Source organism: Podarcis erhardii (assembly GCF_964252035.2).
Source record: "Podarcis erhardii genome assembly, chromosome: 2".
Lineage (NCBI taxonomy): Eukaryota > Metazoa > Chordata > Lepidosauria > Squamata > Lacertidae > Podarcis > Podarcis erhardii.
In genome coordinates this window covers 32688381-32705480 of record NC_138498.1, presented here as the reverse complement: position 1 = coordinate 32705480, position 17100 = coordinate 32688381, and the positions used below count along the sequence as shown (strand labels likewise).

General features: G+C 43.4%; 1 protein-coding gene across 1 annotated transcript in view; it reads left to right on the top strand.

Annotated features, from left to right (window-relative positions):
- Positions 1 to 4704: 4704 nt before the first annotated feature.
- Positions 4705 to 17100, top strand: part of DUS1L (dihydrouridine synthase 1 like) — an 18278-nt gene continuing 5882 nt past the window's right edge. The window contains exons 1-7 of the mRNA XM_081851995.1: positions 4705 to 4833; positions 9022 to 9268; positions 10657 to 10765; positions 11522 to 11572; positions 13996 to 14108; positions 14909 to 14991; positions 15217 to 15391. Of these exons, the coding sequence (XP_081708121.1) occupies positions 9032 to 9268; positions 10657 to 10765; positions 11522 to 11572; positions 13996 to 14108; positions 14909 to 14991; positions 15217 to 15391 (768 nt within the window). The 5' untranslated portion in view covers positions 4705 to 4833; positions 9022 to 9031. The remainder of the gene's footprint in view (positions 4834 to 9021; positions 9269 to 10656; positions 10766 to 11521; positions 11573 to 13995; positions 14109 to 14908; positions 14992 to 15216; positions 15392 to 17100) is intronic.

The following is a 17100-nucleotide window of genomic DNA, read 5'->3' as shown; positions in this document are numbered from 1 at the left end:
TTGTGGTTTTAGAAGCTCATCAACTTAACAGCCTTCATTTCCCCATCAGTGGAACAGGGCTAACCACCATGCCAGCTGTTTTGAGAACTGCTGTTAAAAGTGCTAGTATTTACAGGAAAAATTCATCCAGGGGACACATTTGAGTAGGTTTACAGTGCAATCCTATACATTTCTAATCAGAAGTAAGTCCCACTGAGTTTAACAGGGCTTCTTCCAAAATGTTTTTTGGGATTGCAGTCTTAATAAGCCAGCATCCCAGAAGTGAAGGAGGTACGAGGGCTGTTTAAACCAACTTACTTGCAGGAGCTAATCTGTGTGCCATAGGCAGGTGATCTGTAATAAACCTAAAAACTAGAATGGAATCTTTCCAGTAGCGAGGCTAGTTCTGAATTGTCTTTACTCCGAAATCCGAAAATGTGGGATTCTCTTAGGCTGCTCTCAAAACCTTTAGGCATTATATATAACATTACCACTGTAATCCTTTATATGTATATGCTGAAGTAAGCTCCATTAAGTTCAGTGGAGATTTACTCTCAGGTAACTTTGCCTAGAACTGTGGCTTAAACAGCACATTTGAGCATCAAGCATTGTTTGCACTGTTCATGTTAATTCAGGGTTTCCCCAACCTTGGATCTCCAGCAGTTTTTGGACTATAATCACTATCCCCGACCACTGGTCCTGCTAGCTAGGGATGACAAGAGTTTTAGTCCAACAATGGCTGGAGAACTAATTTGCCCTCAATCCCAAATTTGGCAAGGCAGCTCCTACCCATGTAAGCACTGCTCTAACCTTCAAAAGAAAGGAATGAACACACATTAGGCGTGGTACTTGCCATTTTGACACCACCACCCCCGCCCACCCCACACATATGTGCAGTCATCCTAAATTATAGTCTAAGATGTCTCTCTTCTAAAGAGAAATGTCTATTGATAGAAATGAAATATATACTTCTGAATTAAGACTAGGGCATGTTTTCAAGGGCCTAGGTTTGGAGTGTCCTAATTGGTTATTTAAGCATTTCTATACTGCTTTTCAGAACAACAAAAAGTTCTCCCAAGCACTATAAAAACATTGTTTTTGTTTTTTTAAAATATTCAAAGTAAAAGTCAAGAAAGCATGCTTAAAGGGACAGATTTAGTTATGTGTGCAATGGGAAGGACTGGGGGAAAGAGTGTGATTTTACAGCTCGCTCCAGATTCCTTAGTGGTGGATTCCAACACATCTAATTTATACCGCACTGAGTTCATGAGGATTTGCTCCCAGGTTGCTGTATAAGATTGCAGCCTAAGCCTACTTAATAGCTGAGGCAGCCTTGAATCCACACTGATCATTAGTCATTATATAAAGGAGCCAATTTGCAGTAATTAAACCAGAAGTACGGTATAGTGTTTTTATTATTAGAGAGCATTACTTATGGCAATTCTTAAGCAAATGTTCAGGCTGCTAGTTGTAACATTGGGATACAGAATGCATACTTGCACTGAGATGTTTGGGGGAAAGAAAGATAAAAGTTCTTGCATTATTTATTTCAAAACAAAAGCTATTAATTCAGGAATGTCTAAGCTTTACAATGTCCCATGTAAACTTTTAAGTTGTCCCATGTTGAGTGGAGTCTGCCTAAATAAACAACTTACCGGAGTTTGTATTGCATCTTAGCTCCCATTAGTTTACTGTGATTAACATATCTGATCATATCTAGCTGTGCCAACAGCTAGCATTTGATACTACCCATGCATGTTTTAAGCGTGTGCGTTTATTTGCTTATACAAAATTGAGCAATGCTGCCACCTGTTGACACTGACCCAGAGAAGGAAGAGAAGAAGAGTCAGCACCACAAGTCATGAAGGCCCCAGGACCCAAGACCAAGCTGGAGCCTGATCCTGTTCGTTGGGAGCCCCTTGAATCACATACTTCTGAACAAGGATCCCCCCCCCAAAAAAAGCCAGGTTCCTCTGAGGATCCCACTCTCTCTACACTAGGAATCTCACGCTCCCCAGTGCCTGCTTATCACCACAGGCAACACACTAGGCAGGATCTAACAGGGAGGCAGAGTGCTATGTTCTTTAAGGTTCTTAGGTCTCATGAAATGGGTAGAGTCTGAGAAGGGTAAAAGCCAGGAGGAATATATAAGGGCTCAGTGGATACAATTTGTCTGCTCGGAACTATCCAAGGTCTTGCAGTAACTGCCTGGCCCATGCGTAGGCAAACTAAGACCTGGGGGCCAGATCCAGCACCAATTGCCTTCTAAATCTGGCCCATGGACATGTTTTTACATGAGTAGAACGTATCCTTTTATTTAAAATGCATCTCTGGGTTATTTGTGGGGATTCGTTCTCCCCCCCCCAAAAAAAATATAGTCCGGCCCCCCACAAGGTCTGAGGGACAGTAGTCCGGCCCCCTGCTAAAAAAGTTTGCTGACCCCTGGAGCCTGACTGACTGAGTACAGGCAGCCCCCTATTTACACATGTTCACTATGTGAGCGACTGTATACCCAGAAGCAGTGCTTTCTTTCTTGGGGGACACAGGGGGACGCATATACCTAAACATTTTGTGAATCTAACAGGAGAAGAAACTAAAAACGTTTTTTAAAAATAGTTTCTTCTCTAGTACGGTGAATTGTCAGTTCCCTTGATACCCCCGATGGCAGCCTCATTTCCTGTCATGGTGTTTCCCAAGTCTCAGATGGAATGAGAGTACCCCTAAACATCTTTTAGAAAAAACGCATTGCCCGGAAGTGACCCAGAAACAACATAAAGACGTCACTAGAATGTTACTAAAAGGATGGAGGTGGAATGGGGGGGGCAGGGCGGAGCAGAGTGAAATGGGGTGTTGCAGACTTTTTCAATGGGTTTCAATTATATACAATTTCACTGATACGCGCAGTGCCTCAGAACAAACCGTATTTTTCGCCCCATAGAACGCACCTATTTTTTTGGGGGGGGATAAAGAAACAAAATTATTCCCCCCCCCCAGGCACGGGGCAGGCGCGGGGGAAGCCTGCTATCCACAAGCCTAGGGAGCCGCACCGGTCTCCCCAGGCTTGCGGAGAGGTGCGCGAAGCCTGGGCGCGTACCAGGCTTCGGAATGCAGGCAGCTCTGCGCCACCATCCGGAGCCCCGCGCGGCTTCGCGCCCGGCTCCAGAGGGTGGCGCAGAGCTGCAGGAAGCCTGGGAGCGCAAGCAGCTCTGCGCTACCCTCTGGAGCCCCGCACGGCTTTGCGCCGGGTTCTGGAGGGTGGCACAGAGCTGCAGGAAGCCCGGGAAAGCCTGCATTCGCCCCATAGGACGCACACACATTTCCCCTTCATTTTTGGAGGGGGAAAAGTGCGTCCTATAGGGCGAAAAATACGGTAATCTCCATATAAATGGGGAGCACCTCTCCTTCCACCAAGCCTCATCTATCCTCATGGGCTCCTGCTTGGTCAGTACAAGTCGGTCCACAGACTTTCACATTGCAGAAAACAACCACGCCCAAACTCAAATAGTTTCTTCTCTCCTCATTATATGGAAACAAATACAATAAAGCCACTAACAGTACATTTTTCATTGTTAAAATGTAAACAAGATTAGGACAAAATGAAAACCAGTAGCTCTTAACAAGTCTGTAAAAGTTGCTTACAAACTGACAACTGATTCACCTACATGAAATCGTGTACTTATGACCAGCAAGGCCCACACTAGGTACCAAATGAAAACACAGGGCCAGCACAGGAAGTGGTATCCCAGTGTTGAGTTCTCCAAAAGTCCCTTCTTACATATAATATCTCTCACCCATAGCACAATGCTGCCACAGCATGCATTTTCCACTTACTGACTGCTGCTGATAGGGACAAGAAAATGCACAATACAATGACCTCATCACTTAGTAATAGAGTAAGTATGACTACACCTTTTGGGAGATCAGAGGAGCACTTGAGACGGATGCTGAACAGCAGCAGTCCTTTTATCTAGTAATTTTCAGTTCTGCCCTTGACTCAAAGGTGGGTATAAATAAATATCTCTCTTTCACTCACACACACGCGCACACACATGCACATGCCTAAATTCACAGACAGCATACAAAGGAATAATCTCACAACTCAGGAAAGGGTGGGGAAAGAGTTTGGCCCTTGCCCTAGCTACCCCATGCAGCCACATTCCACTCTGTGCTATTATTGCAACCAGTGTCGAAGGAAACAAAAACCACAATTTTCCTACAGTACTACATGCCTTATTATCATTATTGTAGGGAAGTGGGTGGCGCTGTGGTCTAAACCACTGAGCCTCTTGGGCTTGCCAGTCAGAAGGCCGGCGGTTTGAATCCCCACAGCAGCCAGTTCCTGCCAACCTAGCAGTTCAAAAGCATACCAGTGCAAGTAGATAAAAAGGTACTGCTGCGGCAGAAAGGTAAATGGTGTTTTCATGCACCAGTAGTGGTTTAGTCATGCTGTCCACATGACCCAGAAAAACTGTCTGTGGACAAATGCTGGCTCCCTTGGCCTGAAAGCGAGATGAGCGCCACAACCCCATAGTCGCCTTTGACTGTACTTAACCATCCAGGGGTCCTTTCCCTGCCCCGGGGTATTCTGCTAACTCGCTGCCCGCCCCGCTGTCGTTGTGAGAGCTTTAAATGCGCAGCTGGCAATAAGGCGCTTCCTAGCCTGGGCGAACCTGTCCGCTAGGGGGAGGCCGGGAGGGGCCGGGTTTCCTCGCGGCCCCTTTCCGCCCGCGCCTCCGTTTCCGAAGGAGCCCCGTTTGAAGTTGCACCGCCGCTGTGCCGGTCGGAGTGGGATGGCGGAGGCGCCGTCCGGCTGTCTCAGCGCCCTGCCCGGGGCTCCGCCTCAGTAGGAACCAGGTACCGGAGAGGGAGAGAGCGGAAGGCTCGGGCCAGGGGGCCGTGTACTCGGGCGGGCGGGCGGGCAGGCGGGAGGGCGCGGCTCAGGGCCTAAGTCCTCGAGGGCGGCCGCCCTGTTTGAGCAGCGCTGGGCTGGGCGCGCTTTAGAGCCGAGCGGCAGGGAAAGCCTTGTGGCCCCGGAAGGTCCTTCCCCCTGCAGGTGCCTCGCCTTCTTCAGCGCAGCTCCTTTTCTCCCAGGATAATGCCAGCCTAGAAAGGAGCGCGGAACCGGCCCCTGTTGCTCTCTTGCAAAGGGGGTGGCGTGGGGTATATCACTAACGCCATAGACCAGCTGCTCTTCCTTCTTTTATTTATCTGACCTTAAGAACATGCAAACCTCCCTGGTTGGGATGGGGGAGCCTCCACTGTAGGGTTGTTGTTTTTTTACATTTTCATTTATTCCTTTGTATTTTATGCCGCTTGCTTCTGTTAAGACCTCCTTAGTGGCGGGACACGTTTAAATGATGAATAAAAGCAGTTTAAAACAACTTGCATCTTTAATTAAAATGAACTGTTGACAAAAGAGAGGGAGACTAAAACACACTGGCAACAGCTTTGCCTCCACAAAAATGTGCTTTCGGTTTGGCCGAAATGACTGGCAGAATCCGGGATTTGGAGGAAGAGACAACGGAAGAAGATTGGAAAAAATTTAAGGACTATTTGCAAAAACAATACAAGCTATATGAATGTTAAGAATCTGCATGTTTTGGAACTTAGCTCCTGCAACTAGATCGAGAAAATAGGAAGATAAGTTACACTGAAGAAAAAGTTGAAATTTAAGGTTATTATATTTTTTATTTTAAGGCATAAATATTAGATAGAAGGCACCTTAAAATTAGAAGTAAAATATTTTGAAAGATATAAATAAGATACGAAACAAGGTAATAATTTGCTGATATGTTTTATTGTAAAGAATGCAGGGTGAGGGAGGTGTGGGGAAGTCCAGCTAACAATTTAAAAATGTATTTTGAAAGTTGGAGTATTATTTATTTTTCTTCTTTTTTCTTCTGTAAACTGAAAATGCAATAAAAACGTTTAAAAAAACAAAAAAAAACAAAAATGTGCTTTCGGTATAGTGTTTAAGCAAGTTGATAAAGCCGTAATCACAACAAAGTAGGCAAACCAAGCAAGAGCAATCTGCTTGCTCTAAGCAAATCAGTGTACTCTCAATCTCCTTCTTAAAATCCCAGTCCTCTGTGGGAGAGACAGGTGAGCAGCAAAGGGACAGCTGGGGTGGCTCCTTTGCCACCATTGTGCTTCCCCCCAATGCTGCTGTTTTGGACTTAGCAAAATAGTAGGCTGAGGAGGAGGGAATCAGTGGCAGAGTGGGATGTTTTTTGGGCGGCTGTCCCGGGCTGTCCCTCTGTGGCCTGTCTAAGCCACAGTTTGGCCAAACTTTTGGCATGTACATATTTGTCAGCTCTGGAGTGGACTGATGTGAGGCAGCAGGTGGGTATCCCCAGCCTTGCAGGTATAGCTTCATAGGACAGAGGGAGTGATATGACTATCACTTACCTTGAAGCTTTGGTCCACAGCCCCTTTTTCTTGCAATAGTTTCCCCACGTGAATGATCTAACGATAACAAGATGAAAGTGTTGCATTGGTGCTATTTGTATAGTAGTGTCTTAATATAACATCACTTCAGCATTGGCTTGCTAAGATACAGTAATGCAATTGCTACAATAGATCAGATAAAAATATCAAAATGAGTGTTGCTGTGATGTGAATTTTTTTGTTTTCTTTTTGTTTGTTTTTTTGCAATACTGTTGGACAGCCACTTTGCTTTCTTGCATTTCTTTTTTAACCATCCCAATGAAAAAGAAATGCAAGAAAGCAAAGTGGCTGTCCAACAAGGCTTTACAAATAGCGGAGGAGAGAAGGCAAGCAAAATGCGAGGGAGATAGTGAAAGATACAGGAAATTGAATTCAGATTTCCAAAGAATAGCAAGGAGAGACAAGAAGGCCTTCTTAAACAAGCAATGCAAAGAAATAGAGGAAAACAACAGAATGGGAAGAACCAGAGATCTGTTCAAGAAAATCGGAAATATGAAAGGAACATTTCGTACAAAGATTACCATAATAAAGGACAAAAGTGGTAAGGACCTAACAGAAGCAGAAGACATCAAGAAGAGGTGGCAAGAATACACAGAGGAATTATACCAGAAAGATATGGATGTCTCGTACACCCCAGGTAGTGTGGTTGCTGACCTTGAGCCAGACATCCTGGAGAGTGAAGTCAAATGGGCCTTAGAAAGCACTGCAAGTAACAAGGCCAGTGGAAGTGAAGGTATTCCAGCTGAACTATTTAAAATTTTAAAAGATGATGCTGTTAAGGTGCTACACTCAATATGCCAGCAAGTTTGGAAAACTCAGCAGTGGCCAGAGGATTGGAGAAGATCAGTCTACATCCCAATCCCAAAGAAGGGCAGTGCCAAAGAATGCTCCAACTACCGCACCATTGCACTCATTTCACACGCTAGCAAGGTTATGCTTAAAATTATACAAGGAAGGCTCAAGCAGTATGTGGACAGAGAACTCCCAGAAGTGCAAGCTGGATTTAGAAGAGGCAGAGGAACCAGAGACCAAATTGCAAACATGCACTGGATTATGGAGAAAGCTAGAGAGTTCCAGAAAGACATCTACTTCTGCTTCATTGACTATGCAAAAGCCTTTGACTGTGTCGACCACAGCAAACTATGGCAAGTTCTTAAAGAAATGGGAGTGCCTGATCAGCTCATCTGTCTCCTGAGTAATCTCTATGTGGGACAAGAAGCTACAGTTAGAACTGGATATGGAACAACTGATTGGTTCAAAATTGGGAAAGGAGTACGACAAGGCTGTATTTTGTCTTCCTGCTTATTTAACTTATATGCAGAATTCATCATGCGAAAGGCTGGGCTGGATGAATCCGAAGCCGGAATTAAGATTGCCGGAAGAAATATCAACAACCTCAGATATGCAGATGACACAACCTTGATGGCAGAAAGTGAGGAGGAATTAAAGAACCTTTTATTGAGGGTGAAAGAGGAGAGCGCAAAATATGGTCTGAAGCTCAACATCAAAAAAATGAAGATCATGGCCACTGGTCCCATCACCTCCTGGCAAATAGAAGGGGAAGAAATGGAGGCAGTAAGAGATTTTACTTTCTTGGGCTCCATGATCACTGCAGATGGTGACAGCAGTCACAAAATTAAAAGACGCCTGCTTCTTGGGAGAAAAGCAATGACAAACCTAGACAGCATCTTAAAAAGCAGAGACATCACCTTGCCAACAAAGGTCCGTATAGTAAAAGCTATGGTTTTCCCAGTAGTGATGTATGGAAGTGAGAGCTGGACCATAAAGAAGGCTGATCGCTGAAGAATTGATGCTTTTAAATTATGGTGCTGGAGGAGACTCTTGAGAGTCCCATGGACTGCAAGAAGATCAAACGTATCCATTCTTAAGGAAATCAGCCCTGAGTGCTCACTGGAAGGACAGATCCTGAAGCTGAGGCTCCAATACTTTGGCCACCTCATGAGAAGAGAAGACTCCTTGGAAAAGACCCTGATGTTGGGAAAGATGGAGGGCACAAGGAGAAGGGGACGACAGAGGATGAGATGGTTGGATGGTGTTCTTGAAGCTACCAGCATGAGTTTGATCAAACTGCGGGAGGCAGTGGAGAACAGAAGTGCCTGGCTGGCTCTGGTCCATGGGGTCACGAAGAGTCGGACACGACTAAAAGACTAAACAACAAAAGTGTCAGACAGCTCACACTGATGTTCACAGAATCATCAAATTATGATCATAAAGTATAAAAAGACAAGTAAGAAATGCAGGATATTCCAAAATATGGGATACTGTGTAATTCTGTAAAAACTCTTATTTGCTCTTGCTCTTCACTAAAAATCACCTAGTCCTAGAAGAACATAGAAGAGACTTGTAAGTATCTGAATTGCACATTACAGGGCTCTACAAACATTTATTCTTCTTGAATTGTTTTCTTTTGTGTGGGTTTTTTGTGGGGGAAGGAAGGGTTCCCCACATGTTTTGTGCATTTTTTTAGCATGCTTACTGCAGAGAGCTGTGTACGGAACAAAGCTAAAAGCCATATAAACTGTTGCTTGCTTACTAGAATCTATTAGAGAACCTTTTGTTTCCATTTTCTTCCAGTCAAAGGAAGATGCCCAAACTTGAGGGCTTTGAGTTCTGGAGAAACACACTGAAAGGTGCCCGTTTTGTGGTTGCTCCCATGGTGGATCAGAGTGAACTGGCTTGGAGACTGTTAAGTCGCCGCCATGGAGCCCAGCTGTGTTATACCCCTATGCTGCATGCTCAGGTCTTTGTCAGAGATGCCAATTACCGTAAAGAAAACTTGTATTGTGATGTGTGCCCTGAAGATAGACCTTTGATTGTGCAGGTAATAGCTATCACATAATTTCGCTTTATATTTTTATGCTGTCCTTTAATGGTGGCTTTTGGAAGAAATGATTTTAAAATAGATAGTGTTACAACAGCTATTGTAGAATAATAATTGCCATAACCTTAAGGACAAAAAGAGGCATGTCTAGCAAGCCAAACTCCCCTTCTGGGTCATGGAATGCAAGAGTTGAGACAAAAGGACTGCCCAATCCAAACCCTGCTGTGCTCATGGCAGAAAGCAGGAGCTGTGTCTTCCCCTCCCCCTCGCCTTGACTTAAAAAGAAAATAATTCCTTCCCTTTGTTCTCAGTGGATTATCACACCAACTTGAGGGCAGGCATGTGTTCCTTGTTCTAGGGGTGTGTCAGGCTTTGATTCTAGCAGATCTGGTGCCTCCCCTGATCCCCCATCCCAGAATGCCTCCTTTTTGCCCTCTCAAAGCACCAAGAGCAGAGATGGGGCTTTAGTTAGGAGGCTTCTGTGGGTGCACACCTTCATCTCTGTCTATGGACAAAGAAATTGCAAATTCCTGTGGTCCCCGAGGATGCCCTCCCAAGGACCACTGGATTCTGCTCTTAGGCTTGGAGTGCTTTCCATGTTAGAGGTACGTTTTGAGTATGTTTGTGTGGTTATGCAAGCTTGTATCATTATAAGAATAGAAACCTTACCATGACTGATCAAGAAAAAAGACCCATACTATTCCTTTTTGTGGCCATTCCCCACTCCTTGTTTATAATTATCGTTGTTCACTCATCTGATGTCTAGATATGCATTTAATCCATTTAGATCTTTGTGGGAGGGCTAAAATGAATAGTAACAGGGTATGAAACAATGTGCTGCAGGATGTGAGAAATAAGTATGGAAACTACAGGGCAGATTACTACATAGGCAAAAAATTGGGTGTTTAAATAGGTTTGGGGAAATGATCTTGGCATTAATGACAATCCTAAGTAATAAGGAGCTTAACTGAGTAGTACTGAAGGAGCGTCTCCACCCCCATTGTTCCACCCCCACTGAGGTCCAGCTCCGAGGGCCTTCTGGCGGTTTCCTCACTGCAAGAAATGAGGTTACAGGGAACCAAGCAGAGGGCCTTCTCGGTGGTGGCACCCACCCTGTCGAATGCCCTCCCACCAGATGTCAAGGAAATAAACAACTATCTGACTTTTAGAAGACATCTGAAGGCAGCCCTGTTTAGGGAAGTTTTTAATGCTTGAAGTTTTATTCTGCTTAATATTCTGTTGGAAGCCGCCCAGAGTGGCTGGGGAAACCCAGCCAAATGGGTGGGGTATAAATAAGTTGTTGTTGTTTTGTTTTATAAATGCATTGTCATACTTGGGTGTTAAAGTTGCCTCTCACTTATTCTTTGGCCTGTATGCCTGTTTCACAGTTCTGTGCCAATGACCCAGAAGTGTTTGTCCAGGCTGCCTTGTTGGCTCAAGATTACTGTGATGCTATTGACTTGAATTTGGGGTGTCCTCAAATGATTGCAAAAAGAGGTATGTGCAAACCAAAACCTTAAATAATTTGGATGGGAATGTTGTTCACACTTACATGGGCGGAAGCCCCATTAAACACAGTAGGATTTGCATCTTAGTAAAAGTTCATAGCATGGCATTACTAAATGCTCTTGAGCAATTCTAATCTGGATTAATTTGTGAAACTTTACAGTCCAGTCTTAAACATATTTACTCGGACGTTGAACATGAATTACCATCCAGTGAGTGTGTTTAGGGTTGCAGGCTTGATTTGTGCAGCAGACTCTGAATCAGTCCTTAATGGTATATGCATTTTAAACCTCTCATAAAGTTTAAGTGCTGTCTCATGTAACAACCTGCTGGCGCCTTATAATTTAAGCTTCTTATATTTCTCTAATTTAAAAGACTATTTAGGAAACAAAGGAAGCAGATTCTGTAGTCAGGTAATGGAAGGACAGACCAGGCTTCTAGGAACTCTAGTTGGTGTGAGCAAAATATGAATGTAATTAGAAGTCTGTGCTGCAAATTTCAAATCCTTGCAGTTCTGGCATAAAGAGTGAGATAATAGTTTGTTGCTATGTTTATTTTCTAAATACATTTTGAAGAAACAATGTTATGTTTCCCTTTCCCTGCCTAAGCAGAAACATTACTGTGGGTCTGCAGTTATAGTTTTCATCTATACTTACCTGTTTTATGTCAAAAACTTTCCTATCAATGTGTCTCTACTAGGCTGTGATTTTATGGGTGGTTTTTCTTTGTGTGTGCGTTTGTATGTAGGTCACTATGGAGCATTCTTGCAGGAGGAATGGAAGCTTCTTCAGAAGATGAGTAAGTCCATGATGCTCTTGAGAACGGAGTAGGAGAAGAGCAGAATAAATAAAAAATGCAAGGGATTGTCTTTGGAGATAATAATAATAATAATAATAATAATAATAATATAATAATATTTTTATTTATATCCCGCGCTCCCCAGCCGAAGCCGGGCTCAGGGTGGCTAACAACACTAAAATAGTACAACATTCTAAAAACATTATAAAAATTAATTAAAATCAAAATTGATGGCAACCATAAACTAAAGTTCTGTAAAGATTGCCAAAGGAGGCAGTCAGGCTACACCCTGACCAAAGGCCTGGTGGAACAGCTCTGTCTTGCAGGCCCTGCGGAAAGATGTTAAGTCCTGCAGGGCCCTTGTCTCTTGTGACAGAGTGTTCCACCAGGTTGGAGCCGCAGCCGAAAAATCCCTGGCTCTAGTTGAGGCCAGCTTAACCTCTCTGTGGCCTGGGACCTTCAAGATGTTTTTATTTGAAGACCGTAAGTTCCTCTGTGGGACATACCAGGAGAGGCGGTCCCGTAGGTACGAGGGTCCTAGGCCGTATAGGGCTTTGAAGGTTAAAACCAGCACCTTAAACCTGATCCTGCAGGACTTGTCATGCACCAAGCAGGGCATTAATTTTGTTCCTTGACACAGGATAGGATGGTTCATTGTATACTATTTGCGGCTTGTCTCATTTTTTTGCAAGTTTCCAGCTGTTCACAAATTTGCAGCTATGTTGAAGCACACAAACATGGTCTCTGCTTATGATTTGGAGTATAAAATGTGGAATTTGCAACCTCGTGTTCAGTGGCTCTGAAAATAATCATGTAGGTGTAAATGGAGCTGTCACCTGTATATCAATGGGATTATCAGCACATTGCTTTTGGGAGGTTGTCACACACACAGGAACAGACTCTGAAGCCTAATCCAGTTTCAGGAGTTGGCGACCAGAAAAAGCTCTGAAGCAACCAAAACTGAGCTTGGCAGGCTGGAACGCAACTTAATCTAGTTTGTTCTAATATCCTGTCTAACCTGTAGCATTGTCATTTGACTGTTGTGCTTGAACCTGGGAATCCCAATCAGTTATGACGCATAATAGATGGTCTTTGGCAAGTTGCTCTTAATCTACTTTAGCAGATTGTTGTGAAACTTAAAAAAAAAAAAAGTTTTGTGGAGGAAAGACAGGATGTAAATATAACAACTATACATACACAGTGTGCATTCTTTAATTTTTAAATGTAAAAAGGAGGCATCAATTTTAGAGGTCAGTTGAGGTGCATTGTTCATTAATGTATCAAAGAAGTGAAAAAAGGAAAGGAAAGCTGTTGAGAAGGGGGGGAAATGAAAAGGAATCCCCTAATATTATTTAAAAGCTGTCCTATAACACAGTTCTTTGGGCTGCTTACAAAAAAAAATCAGCAATTAAATGTAGAATTTTTAAAAGCATTAAAACTACAGCAGATTAAAATCAGAGAGAACAGAGAATAAAAATCACATAGCTAAACAAAATTAAGACCACAGCTTCATTTAAAATGCTTGGGAAAATGAAAAGATATTTACCTGGTGCTGTAAAGATATTGAAGGAAGTGCTCCATAGCCAGGGAGTCACTACTGAAAAGGCCCTTTTGCCCCTAACCACCTGCTGGTGGGGGCAGCTGATAGAGAATCTCAGATTTCAGGGTCTGGATATGTAGGAAGAATTGATGCTTTAAGCAGTATGAACACACTTCTGTGGAAAATATGCATAGTAGGGTTCAGTATTTCATGGCTTTGAGGAAATACCATTTTGGGTTTTTTTACTCCATATAGTTACTCCTAGTTCTCCCTCCAAGCACTTGTCATTTCACTAGCCTTATTTGGAAGCGGATGGTTAGTATTGTCAAACAATTGGGAGTCAGAATCCTTGCTACAAATCCTTCTGCAAATCAGAATCTACTGCAAATCGCTCAAGAGATCTACCAGTAGGTCCCATCTACCTTCTGCCCATGCCTGGCAGATAATATAGTATAAGCAGTACATTGGGTGGAAGGGGGTGCTGCATTAGAAGCTGCCAGAGAAGACAACTTGCATCTCAGACTTTCCCTTGGCCTGCCCCTATATCCCCCAAAGCTTCTGAACAGTGTTGGGATGTGTTGCACAGTATTGCAGTGCAAGAGAAGGAAGTCTCCTAAATGCGGTGGAGCAATCTTGTGCCAGCAGAACTGCACTGTGTGCAAATTTCATCCACTCCATTTTAGGCCCTTCCACCCTACCCTTCAGATACAGTTCTGTGTCACACAGCACAAGCTGTCCCTCTGAATAATCTCTTTGGCTAGTAAAATGGTCTGCAGCGGGGAGGTTGCATGGGCTTGCCGCCGCCTTTCACAACCGTTGGATACGGCCCATGATCTTTTGACTTCAACCAATTTCACAACTGTTATCTTTGTCTGTTTTCCAGTTGTGTTGGCTAATGAGAAGCTCTCTGTTCCCATCACGTGCAAAATCCGTGTTTTCCCAGAAATTGGCAAGACTGTGAAATATGCCCAGTTGCTGGAGGAGGCTGGTTGTCAAGTAAGAAGCTGGCTGTTCCTGTTTTGTTGCAAGGCTCTAATATTCTTCATTCAAACAGATATATACAGTAACTCAGTGATTTTTTTAAAAAAACAAGTCAAAGTATTTTTTGACAAAGTTAGAAATAAAAATTCAGGGAGGGATCCAGTGTCACATTATGTTGGTTGTTCTACCAAGGCAATTATTTCAGATTGCCAGACAGAATGAACCCCCTTCTTCCTGCCCCCGCTGCTCTGGATTTTGCCCTCTCCTCAAAGCCAATTTCTGGGGTAGGGGGAGAAGCCCCATTGCACAAGGGGAAGTCCTTGCATGGACTTCCACTGACAGTACTCATTAGTCAAATCCTGCCCAGCTTTCCTGACTTTGGTCGTTGTTTTTCAACAAGCTGGAGACATACTGTTTTCTCCTGTGAAAAGAGCCAGTAACATATTAGAAAAGAGAAGATTGCTGAATGATCAAAAGGGAAACAAGCAGGAGAGATTCCCAACAGTGCTCTTGCTCTAACTCTATATTTAGAAGAAGCTGTAGTCCCATATCAAAATTTCATTATTGATTCAAATTAATCTGGGATAAGGCTTTCAAGATGAGCTCTATGTATGATTTATAAAGACACGGCCCTGGTGACCATAGATAATTTAGCTGAAATGGGAGGATTCCCCATAACTCAGAATCCCAAGCCAACATGTGATATACCGGAAGCAAGGAATCCTGCCATATTTCATATGCTGCAGCAAAGCAAATGTACCAAAGCTATGTGTTCGTCTTACCTGCATTGAAAAACAAATACAACTCTGTTCCAGCTGCTGACTGTCCACGGTCGCACAAAAGAACAGAAGGGGCCTCTTGCTGGCGTGGCCTCCTGGGAGCACATACAGGCCGTAAGGTAAGGGAACTACAGCTTGCAAGGTGTTGGGGAGGCAGTTTTCCTAACCTAAACCTTTGGCTGTGGGGTGAGATACGTACAGCTGAGGGGAGGGGTATTATGTATGTTGCTTTAACAGCATTAAAATGTGTTTTGTTTCCAGATGCTCTTGAATTTGCTTTCTGTTTTAGTTTTATTTGTGCATTTATTTGATTGTTGCTTTTGCGTTTCTGTCTGCTGTCATAGAAAGGCTGTAAACATCCCTGTGTTTGCAAATGGAAACATTCAGTACCTCAGTGATGTGGAACAGTGCATTCAGAAGACAGGAGTTCAAGGTGTCATGAGCGCAGGTAGGAAGAGAGAGCTGCTCCCCCTGGATAATTGTGTAATAAGTCTGTTTAGATATTTTATAACACAGCCCAGATTCAAATGATACTGAGTAATCTTGCTCCAACTATGGTTATGGTTGCTGCTGCTGTTTTTTTATGCCACTTTGTGAACATTTATGTAAACAGCTCAGAATTCATGGAGGTTACTTAGCTAGAGTAAATTTTAGAAGTTTCAGTAGAGAGGCCAATCCCAATCGTTCATTAGAATAGGGCTGACCTTGGTTGACAGTTGGGTTACTTACCTGGAAAAATATTAAGGTTAATTTATTAAGTGGAAGAAGTAAATAATTATGTGCAAAACTGGGCACAACAAATGGTTGATAAAAGGGTTGTTTATGCATTGGCCTATGTAAGTAATACTGTTAAGAAAGTTGTCCAAGCTTATAAGATCTATCACTAGAGGTCCAGGTGACTCCAGCAGCTGGGAGTGCTTTGTTCCAGCTTTGGCTGACAAGATAGCGACAGCTGTTTCTGGACCAGGATAGCCTGGGCACTGTAACCCATGCACTGGTAACCTCCAGCTTGGATTGTCGCAGTACACTCTATATGGAGCTGCCTTTGAGGTTGAGCCAGAAGGTGTAGCTAGTGCAAAATGTGGCAGTTCAACTACTCAGTGGGACAGAATATTGCCATCATATTACACCACTGCTGAAAGGATTGCACCAGCTGCCAATTAACCAATGAGCTAAGTGTAAGATGCTGTTACTTGCATATATACAGTATATATACAGTTTGGGACCAACTTGAGATGCTTCATAGGAAGTAAATAACTCTGGAAGCTTGAAGAGAGAACTTGCCTCTATCATGGATTGCCAAGTCCTGCTGCTCATCCCCATTCCTTTGTCTCAGAGGACTGCAGTGGGAGCAGTTGCCTAGTTGGTGGAGGCTTAAGGCTTACACCACAGAAGACTAAGGATGAGATCAGAAAATTCTGCCTGAATAATCCTGGCACCATTGTGCACCATGTTATTTCTGTCCCTAATATTACATGTGATTGTGTTGGGCAGATCTTTAGTGAACAGCTTTGAGAGACACTTGGGACCATAAAGCAGGCTATTACTATTCAAAATAAATAAATCTAAGCTGAGCCATGGAGGCAGCTATATTCCCTTCAAAATTACTGGTTCAAGGATTGATGGTTGTCCAGGAACAGCAAACAAAGATGATCAAAGACTTGTTTAGGCCTTTGTTTTGGAAGGTCCGGGTGCTACAATGGCTGTAGTCTAGGACAAATCCCTGGTCAGCAATGAAAAATAATGGCTATCCCTAGACAGATGGCTATTTCTCAGTTATACTAATCTCACAGAGTGTCCCAGTGTAAAATTCTACTCCACCCTTTGCAGAAGGTAAGGAAGCAAATATCAGTGACTGAGGGCAGAACTCTATGTTATCTTGACAGACCCACATTTTCCAACATCTATTTGCATAAGGAGCACAAATACAAGTTCATTTAAAAGGAAGAATTTACTGTTGGGAGCAGTAAGCGCTCAATCGTTCCCATACTTACAGATTAATCCCTGCAAATCTCCCTCCCCCCCCCCCCGAAAAAAAAGAAACTGGAAAAGAGCAGAAAATAACTTGTGGCCATTGGCAGAGGATAATTGTCATTTGGGAAAAGGTTAAGCACTCCTTGTCTGTATAATTGCATCATTGGACAAACTGTGGTTTGGAAATCTCATGTGTTTTATCAGTCAATAATAAAAGGCTGGAAACTTTCCTCTGGTTCCCCCCCCCCTTTTTT